The sequence below is a fragment of the Osmerus mordax genome, chromosome 23 (assembly GCF_038355195.1).
Source record: "Osmerus mordax isolate fOsmMor3 chromosome 23, fOsmMor3.pri, whole genome shotgun sequence".
Taxonomy (NCBI): domain Eukaryota; kingdom Metazoa; phylum Chordata; class Actinopteri; order Osmeriformes; family Osmeridae; genus Osmerus; species Osmerus mordax.
The window spans coordinates 870,880-881,351 of NC_090072.1; the positions used below are offsets into that span (position 1 = coordinate 870,880).

At 45.6% G+C, this 10,472-nt stretch overlaps 1 protein-coding gene across 4 annotated transcripts; it reads right to left on the reverse strand.

The window, feature by feature from the left end:
* Positions 1-944: 944 nt before the first annotated feature.
* On the reverse strand, positions 945-3,589 carry LOC136967649 (low affinity immunoglobulin gamma Fc region receptor II-a-like). Of its 4 annotated transcripts, none has more exons than XM_067261515.1 (7): positions 3,556-3,589; positions 3,052-3,090; positions 2,616-2,882; positions 2,271-2,531; positions 2,058-2,137; positions 1,632-1,692; positions 945-1,285 (listed from the first exon to the last, which is right to left on the reverse strand). In XM_067261515.1, exons 1-6 carry the CDS (start codon positions 3,584-3,586, stop codon positions 1,636-1,638), a joined length of 735 nt encoding a protein of 244 aa, XP_067117616.1. In that variant the 5' UTR covers positions 3,587-3,589; the 3' UTR covers positions 945-1,285; positions 1,632-1,635. The 4 variants fall into 4 exon arrangements, with proteins under 4 accessions (XP_067117616.1, XP_067117614.1, XP_067117615.1 ...); XM_067261513.1 differs by having other exon boundaries at positions 2,058-2,189; XM_067261514.1 differs by having other exon boundaries at positions 945-1,692.
* Positions 3,590-10,472: the final 6,883 nt, after the last annotated feature.

Sequence of the window (10,472 nt, forward strand, 5' to 3'; positions counted from 1 at the left end):
AAACCTACGCCACTTACACCATCACCCATAGTCCAGCCCCACCCACCCCCCTCCAGGTTAAACCATCACCCAGTACACAGGAACCTGGGATGCCATGTATAGTCATGTCCAGCAGGGGGCGCTAGTGAGCCTCAGGTTAATGGCTAAGTGTATGGAAAGTTTGACTTGACAGAATTTTTACTGTCAAAAAGCAGCTTTATTTTTATTAACTTCTTTTTGTTTTATCATCCGCTTGGTCACTGATGCCTTGAAAGAAGATTGATTATGTGGTCTGTTTCTCAAAAAACGATCTGTTTCTCTGTGTTTTCCACCAAACTCTAAAAGACACAGGCCTGTTTTGTGTGAGGCTGTACACTAGAGGATGCTGCTGAAGGTGACATATTATTTATTCTTTGTAACAGCAATAGAGCCATCTAGAAACAGTTTACTTAATGTTAGAACTCCACAAGGGGTTATGGAAAGCCATTAACAGTTCTTAATGGAACCCTTTGACCTCAAAGGTTCTATGTTTCCTTGGATACAAAGTGTTCTATATTCCGTTGGACCCTGTTTTTCATCTCATGGCTCTAGCTCACTTGGATGAGAGTTTTTTCCTTTAAGACTAATGCGGGGGAGGCCTTTTCCTGCACGTCTTCCCTCAATCTCACTCCAGTTTCTTGTCTCTGTCCACCTGTCTTATGGATACAATAAACAAGAAAAGGTCACACAATGAAAGGAAATTATCTCTGTTGTCTCCCTCTCCGGTCGAACCACAGCTCTCTCCTCTGTGGTTTTGCAGCAGTTCTCAGTACCTGTAGCCAGCTTCCTTTCTCAGAAACATACCCTGCCGTTTCCACGGTAACACGTCATGTGGCTTGAAGAAGAAGATTTATTGAAAATACAGGATGGAGACCAGGTGCTGATAGGGTTAGAAAACAATGGGACCCCCCCCCCCCCCCCACATACACACACACACACACACACACATACACACACACACCTCAACACTACAAAACATGCCAACCTCTGCAGGCTATTTATACAGAAGCTGACAAAATGTCTTCCTGAGAACACATACAAATACATCTGAACAGCAACAATACATTACATTTACATTTAGCAAACGCTCTTATCCAGAGCGACTTACAGTAAGTACAGGGACATTCCCCCAAGGCAAGTAGGGTGAAGTGCCTTGCCCAAGGACGCAACGTCATTAAGCACAGCCGGGAATCGAACCGGCGACCTTCTGATTACTAGCCCGATTCTCTAACCGCTCAGCCACCTGACTCCCCAGCAGTGCATCATTCTTCCATGTAAAACAACGAAAAACATCCAACAATGTAAACATCTATCAATCTGCTATCCTATAAGACAGATTGCTAGGCTAGCACAAACCTCATTCTACACAAGGCTAATGATAGCTATGCTAACAGAGTGGTGGCTAGGCTAGCAGAAACCTAATTCTACACAAGGCTAATGATAGCTATGATAACAGAGTGGTGGCTAGGCTAGCAGACACCTCACTCTACACAAGGCTAATGATAGCTATGCTAACAGAGAGGTGGCTAGGCTAGCAGAAACCTAATTCTACACAAGGCTAATGATAGCTATGCTAACAGAGAGACTAGGGATGGGGAGGCTAACAGGTCTACCTGGTCACTTTGTGACATCAATACAGCTCCTCTTCATCACACTTAGCTGCTGAACACACACCTGGACAGAGGAGAGAGGAGTGTTAGGACACCTGGAGACACACCTGGAGACACACCTGGAGACACACCTGGACACACACCTGAACACACACTTGAACACACACCTGAACACACACCTGGACACACACCTGGACACACACCTGAACACACACCTGAACACACACCTGGACACACACCTGGAGACACACCTGGAGATATGGTTACTATGCGATGTGTCTGGTCAATACAGATCTGTACTATACAGTCCATTGACTCTGACCACTGAAAGCTGTTTCTACGTCGCTTTGGATTAAAGCGTCCACAAGATTTCATGTAATGTTAATCAGTATTACACATATTTGACAATGAACTTGACCATGACCTCACCTTTAGACCTGCAGCACCTCTCCAGCAGCAGGGCAGTGACCACCAGGTAGGGAAGAGACACCAGGATACTACACAGCAGTCTGGGCAGAGACAGCAGGGGGGCTGGAGGTGAAGTAAGAGATGGAGGTGGTGCTGGAGGTGGAGATAAAGATGCAGGTGGAGATAAAGATGGAGATGGATACACACCTACACCTTTACTACTTTAGTTCTCACCTCTCACAGCCAGCCAGCTCTCTGGAGATCCTTCCAGCTCAGAGTTGCTGCACCTGTACAACCCTGCATCAGATGTAGACACAGCAGGGATGGTCATCTCTCCTGCAGCCTCAGTCCTGACCAGAGATCCATCCTTGTAGAAGGCAGCTGGGAAGTTGGAGAATGGTTTTGTAGCTTCCTTGTCTTTGTGTAGACAGCGTAGAGTCACAGCTTGTCCCTGGTTCACAGGGAGGACAGGACTGTCCAGGATCACAGCTCCATCTACAACAGAGGAGACAGATTCAAATGATCTTTCCAGATAATCCTATGAAACGACAGTGATTTATTCAGACCATGGGAACGTACCATGTACTGTGATGTCGACAGCATGGCTGTGTTCCCCTGATACAGATTCACACCAGTACACTCCAGTGTCGTGTGGGAACGTGTCTTGGATGGAGCAGGGGGAGCCTGCTGTACCAACACCCCAGTCAGCAGGACACGCCTCCAGCCATCTCTTAGTGGTGTTCCTCCTCACCCTCCCTCCAGCAGAGCTCCCCTGATCCTCACAGCTCAGGGAGACAGACTCATACTTGAAGAACTGAGATCTGCTGGGACTGACAATCAGAGAGACTGCAGGAGAGAGAGAGGATGGGAGAAAGAAGAAGAGAAGGGGAGAGAGGAAGAGAGAACAGAAGAGACCAGTCAGTTAAAATACAACAACACAGTCTCACTAATAGAGTATCTGCTGAAACAGGTGGAGGAGAAGAATACTGCAGACCAAAACACAATGTCTACTAACCTGCTGTGTGTGCAGCCTCAGAAGGGATCATTAATACTGCTGAGAGAGAGAGAGAGAGAGAGAGAGAGAGAGAGAGAGAGAGAGAGAGGAGGGGGGAGAGAGGGAGAGAGAGAGAGAGAGAGAGAGAGAGAGAGAGAAGAGAGAGAGGAGGGGGGAGAGAGGGAGAGAGAGAGAGAGAGAGAGAGAAAGAGGAGGGGGGAGAGAGGGAGAGAGAGAGAGGGGGGAGAGAGGGAGAGAGAGAGGGGGAGAGAGATACAGACACGTTCTTATGCTCTCTCTCTCTCCTCTCTCTCACACAGACACATACACACACACGCTCAGTGGTAGAAGGGATCTGCATTTCGTTGTACTGTACTTGTGTTGTTCAATAACAATAAAGTTGAATCTAATCTACTCAAAATCCAGATAAAAACTTCTGCAAAATTAATCAATTACATTACATTGCACACACATACACACCCACACAATCATACACACACACACACACACAGCAGGCCTACTCACAGAGCATCAATAAGAGTGGTGTGAACTCCATCCTGTCTGGCTGCTGACTGACAGCAGGAGGGCTGATACCATGATACACACACACACAAACACACACTCATACACACACACTGTCTAACCAGCAGGGGGGCGGATACCATGACACACACACACACACACACACTGTCTAAAACCTCACGCCACACAAACAGTTTCTTCCCATCCGCTGCTGGCCTCTTCAACAAGGCCAAGGACTCCCACTGACTTTACCACTTATCACTTTATCTGCACAGGACAACTTGCCATATTGTTGCCCCATTTGTATTTGTATATTATACATATTTTATTCTAAATGTTTTACATATTTTAGCCCCTTAGTATTAGTTAGACTTTGTATCTTCAGTATTGGTTAGACTTGTACACTACTTATTTAAGATTCATATATGTTTAATGTATGCACATTCCTGCCACAGTAAATTCCTTGTCTGTGCGAACTTTCATGGCGAATAAAACCCTTTCTGATTCAGATTCAGATTCTGTCTAAGCAGCAAGGATACCATGAGAGTAAACCACACACTCCTTATCCTGTGGGTTATGTGCGCAAACACTAATTCCTTTAAATCTACAACACAGTTGTGTGAATGAAGTTCAGTGGTCAATGAGTTCATAGTACTATAAAATGTTGATTATGTTGTGTGATGTCCACTTTAAAGACATTTAACCTACATTCATTGACGTACCTTGCACCTTTGATGCACAAGGCACACTACACGTGATAAATCCACTAGGTGGCGCCCTATCAGCTGGCCTCGAGAATTGAGAACTATTATTCTCTCATTGTCCGGCTTTGCTACTTCAATTACATTTCTAAATTCCAATTATGAAAATCTTATCATTCCGACATCTGTCAATGTCTCTTTTTGTGTATGAAAAAAGGACGCACTGTCACTTTCCTCCAATCAACCCGGAAAAGAAAACTTCGAAGTTTACAATTGCAAATGTAAAATAAAAGTGAAACTAATTTGCAATTGTTGTGACGATTTAGTAATATAACAGGCTCTGAGGAGGTGAGTAGGCTACCACCACTCGAAGAAGGTTGTTACACTTTGGATATTCACATTTCTGTTAGTCTAGCAGGTATCAAGTGACATTTTCATGTTTTAATGAATAAACATTTCTTAGGAATTTCACCATGCTACTTGGTGTTGCGTTCCTGGTAGTTATCCGCTTCATCTATGCTATGGCGGGGGACTCGCATCCCGCAACCGTAGTTGGGGGCGACGTCACTCTACCGTGTTCCCTCGGACCCGGCCACAGTGCCATGGGCATGACGATAGAGTGGCGAACATCTGAGGAGGATAAAGGTCCATATGTACACGTTCGCCGGGGCAACAAAGACGAGACTGACGGCCAGATACCGTCCTACAAAGGCAGGACAGCACTGTTAGGAACAGATGAGTTGAAGAAAGGCAACATTTCCCTGAAACTCTTGCAGGTTAAACTGTCGGATGCAGGAAATTACACATGCTTTTTTAATCGTAGGAAGGTGACTACAACCCGTATCACTGTTGGTAGGTTCCCATATTCGTTTTTTTCCTATGGTGTTTTCACGTGACAATTGTAGGCCTAAATGACGGGGCCGCAAAGTTGTAAAAGCTGTGAGTGAGCAGTGACAGTGGCGGATCTAGAACATTTTACATGGGGTGGCAAAGGGGTGGCAAGAGGTCTTGACAGAGTGGCATGGGTAAACGGCAGGTGGGAATCCCTATGTGAATGGCTTTAACAAAACAAACACAAAAATACTTTTAAACTACAGTAGTTATTGTTTAATCATGCCTGGTTTACACACTACAAGCGTTTTTAATTCACAACAGGAATAAGCCCAGTTAGGGCCGGAGTGGGACCCATTTTTAGCACGGGAGTGTAATGGCCCAAACCAGCCCATCCCCATCAGGGGCCAAGCCAAACGTTGAAAATTCTGGGCTTAACCTGAACCTAGGACCTAGTCAAGGTTTTGATGTGAGCTGAAATCGGAACTTCACATTAATGCTCGCGCGGATAGCAAACATATTTTTCCCACCCTTGCAGGAACCTAGATTTATGAAGTGACAGATCTTTCTTTTTTTACCTGGCTTTTTCAGTTCCTCCTGGGATCTTTTTCCCATCCATGTTATTCTTTTCGCATCAGCTTAATCTTGCTAACTCCCTCCACAACAATAAATTACGGTTTAGGGTTGTGTCCATGGCAACAACCTTGGTACACACACTTGTGTTTGAGAAAGAGAGCATGCGCGACAACTGAAAACTGCACTTTTTAATGCACGGTCTGAAACCTAGTGTAGCCTATTAGCTTACTTATCAGTCACACAGTAACTTAACAAACTTAACACATCGTTTTATTCGGTGATTACTCCGGGCCTGAATACTATTAATAAATAGCTAGACTGTGTGAACGCCACTCTGCACGGGCAGGGGGTTAAGAATACATATAACATTTAAAATGTAATTGTTCACTTTCGGTAAATGTATTGTTCAGTTCAATGTTTTGAGAAGCTTGTGGACATAGTGGCTGTTTGTTTTTACAAGTACAGTTTTTGGATCACCAAAAGTTAGGGGGCAGCTGGGGGGGCAAGGCTCTAGAGTCGGGGGGCAGCTGGGGGGGCAAGGCTCTAGAGTCGGGGGGCAGCTGGGGGGGCAAGGCTCTAGAGTCGGGGGGCAGCTGGGGGGGCAAGGCTCTAGAGTCGGGGGGCAGCTGGGGGGGCAAGGCTCTAGAGTCGGGGGGCAGCTGGGGGGGCAAGGCTCTAGAGTCGGGGGGCAGCTGGGGGGGCAAGGCTCTAGAGTGGAGGGGCTGCTGACCCCCCTTGCCCCTCTGTAGATCCGCCCATGGAGCGGTGCCAGCCAGTTCAACCATCTCAACACAAAGTTACATTCGCAGATGCCCTCTGCTGAAGTATTTAAACCCGTATGTTATCGTGTAGTTACAGCATCTCCGGTGATCTCGGTATTGGGAGCCAGTGACGGGAAGGTGCGTCTACAGTGCGAGGCTACAACATGGTACACAGACGCTAATGTAGAGTGGTGGGATGGTGAGGGAGACGGACTCACCCCTGAGAAGGAACCAGAAATAGTCTCTGAAGATAACATACACTACAACGTGAGAAGCTATCTGACGGTACCAGAAAAAAAGACTGAGGAAACCTTCACCTGCCGAGTTTATCAAGCCAACAAGACTGCCCAAGCTCGATCAGGTAAGCTCAAATGGACAGTGAGTGAATGGCCAGTTTGTCAGCCTTAGCTGGAGATGTGTATGGTTGCTAACAGCAACACGTGAGAATTTGTAAAAGGCAACTCTTTCCTAGACACTAATCTGTGTCAATCTGTTTTCATGTTTCAGATGAGCCTGCAGAAAAACGTGAAAAGTGTGATACAATTTCAGGTGGTTATATAGCCTCAATAACTATAGCTGTTATTGAATCGTTAGTTCTCGGTCTGTTGGTTTGGAGACATAGATGTAAGTGTCCTGGATTGAACCGCTACATATTACAGTCACCAGAGTTACTGACTGAGGAACTTAAATCACATGTAAAACCAGCCTGTGGAAGTGAACATGTGTGTTTGACTATTGTGTGTGTGTTCCTTTTTTCTTCCTTCTTCTTTGATTTATTTGTAGGTCGGTTGGTTTGCCGTCATTGTCAACAAGGTAATTTATTAGTCAGTGCGTGTGCGCGCTTGAGTAGTGTGTATGTGCATGTCAGTGGGTGTGGGTGTGTGTAAGTGTGTCTTTATCTGTGTGTTTATCTGTAATAAAGTTGTTTCTAACTTCTCATCTTCATCCATAGCAATAAATAGTGTGACAAACACTAGCACAGCTCTAAACAAAACACCAAGTTCAAAATAATCATTTCATTTCCACCGTGTGTGTGAGTGTGTGTGTTTGCGAGTGTGTGAGTGCATGATATATGACTTACATTCTACTCCCTATCTTTTACCCTTAAATTATCTGTTTCCCGATAAAATGTAGATGGAGGAGAGAAGGGGAGAAGGAGGAGGAGGAGAGAAGGGGAGAAGGAGGAGAGAAGGGGAGAAGGAGGAAAGTTAACACTCTCTGATGTTTCACTCCCATAACAAACACAACATTGTGACATCACTCCTTTTATGGGTCACACGTACTGCAAATGTTTACTCTTCGACAGGCCTGCAAACGCCTTTGTAAGCAGAGATTTGTTAAAACACAAACAAATTGTTGTAACAAATCGAGGTGACAAAGCATGAGAACAATACTGTGACACAGAGTTCAATTTGTGCATTTTAACATTTGTGCATTTTAACATGTCAGCTCTACAGTTGATGTGATGAGATGTCTATGTTAACACTCAGGTTATATCATTGTTTTATATTCGTATGGTTTGATGATTAATCCTGAACTGACCTTAGTCTGTTGTGGTCAGAAAAAAACAATGACAGACATTTAAAAAAATGAAGCAGTGAATGATTCATGATGTGCTGCAGACAGTATATATTAAATAGTTTTATATATCTATGATTTTGTGATTTTATATCAGATTTTATATCTGTGATTCTAACTGGTGATGGTGATGACTGAGTAAATTTGTGCATTTTAACATGAAGATCGTACAGTCTTGTGATGAGATTTCAAACTCAGGTTGTATCATTTTTATATATATGTGTGGTTTTGTGGTAATGGTGATGATGATGAGGAATGTTACTATGACAATACTGTAACATTACTGCACTGATATAAATGTGTGCATTGTAAGACTTTACCTGTACATTTCTACATTATTATCTAATATATGAACAGTGATTATTTAATATATTAATGTAAAAGAAATATGAACTTCTAGGATATATACATTGATTTAATTCACAGTTTCAATCTTTTTTTATACTAAGGAACACGAAAGCAATGTAGACATTTTTCTTTGTGATGTAAAAGTTTCAACATGTCTTGTTTTGACTATGATGAATAAAAGTAGGATGTGAACCAGACGAATCTGCAATCTCTTGTTTTCTTCCTCTGGCAGCTCTGAGGGGGCGGGCGGGGCCTCCGCTTGAGGGGGCGGGGCTGTGAGGGGGCGGGGCCTCTGCTTGAGGGGGCGGGGCTGTGAGGGGGCGGGGCCTCTGCTTGGGGGGGCGGGGCTGTGAGAGGGCGGGGCTGGATTCTTCCTCTGGCAGCTCTGAGGGGGCGGGCGGGGCCTCCGCTTGAGGGGGCGGGGCTGTGAGGGGGCGGGGCCTCCGCTTGAGGGGGCGGGGCTGTGAGGGGGCGGGGCCTCCGCTTGAGGGGGCGGGGCTGTGAGGGGGCGGGGCCTCTGCTTGAGGGGGCGGGGCTGTGAGAGGGCGGGGCTGGATATCCTGGATATCGATCACGCAAGAATCCGTCTAGCCAGGCTTCAACTGGTTTATTGGTATTGTCTTAGTTTGGGCCCAAATCACAGTGGTTTGGACCAGTCAGCGTCCTATGTGGCAGTTATAGGTTTAGGTGTGACGACAGCCTTTGATAGACAGATGGTTCATCCAGTCACCTTCCAGTTACTTTTTAAAAGTGCCTGCCATTTTCCAGACTGTTTCCAAGGTTAGGTCTGGATCCCCTCCCATTCAAACACATTTCCACCTGGCTTGAACAGTGCTAGGCCAATCATAACCGTTTATCCAGTAATTTGTTGCTAGGCAGATGACAGGCTAAAAGGTTTGCTGTCTCGCATAGAGCAAGTTTATCTGCTAGGGGCGTGTTTACTAGGTGGGCTGTACAGAGGAGTTGGGAACTTGTCTGGCAATGACAGGCAGGATAAAAGTGTCTGCCAAATGAAAACATTACAATAACATGTAAAATCCATGAATGATGTGTGATATCACCACAGTAGGAAGTGTTTCAGGGCAGATGACAAACATGCCAAACCGGTCCTTATCTGATTGTAACACCTACGCATAGCAGATGATGAATGAGTTTCGTTAAATCACTCACTTCTGCATGGAAATAAAGTGAATCCCTAAATGGTCGATGCATAGATGCTGCCCCCTAGTGGAGGGAACCCAAATAAACTTCACATCTTGATAGCAGGTCCTGGTCCCTTCCTGTCCATCCATCCACCTGCCTGTGATGCTGCACCAATCACACGCCCCCAGCCCTGTGATGCTGCACCAATCACACGCCCCCAGCCCTGTGATGCTGCACCAATCACACGCCCCCAGCCCTGTGATGCTGCACCAATCACACGCCCCCAGCCCTGTGATGCTGCACCAATCACACGCCCCCAGCCCTGTGATGCTGCACCAATCACACGCCCCCAGCCCTGTGATGCTGCACCAATCACACGCCCCCAGCCCTGTGGTGCTGCACCAATCACACGCCCCCAGCCCTGTGATGCTGCACCAATCACACGCCCCCAGCCCTGTGATGCTGCACCAATCACACGCCCCCAGCCCTGTGGCTACCACTGGACAGTTGGACATTTACAGTCATAGGCGGAAATCCGGGGGGGGGGAAACGACCCCCCCATCCTGGGAAAAATATGATTTGTCCCCCTCAATAAATCACTGTAAACATAACTATGTAATTTCAATAATATTAATAATACGTAATGAAAGTGCTTTGCTGATTATGGACACAATGGCGCTTTTTTAATGTGCTGTGTTACAGCAGTAATTTTGGTGTCCCCCTCAGGAATTTATCTTGAGAAAATGTCATATAATTGTTCCCCCCAAAGTTGATAGCAGATTTTCGCAACTGCTTTCAGTAACTTGAAAATGTAAGTAGGCTACACCCCACAAAAACTTTTGTCTTTCTCCAAATATTTGAACATTATCATTTGATTAGTAAACAGTAGGTTTGGAGGTGATAGGCCTATAGTTAAATAAACTGCACAAGCTGTGGCGACCGCAAGCACACTTTCGATTCCCCCAGAAATTGTGCCCTCTCT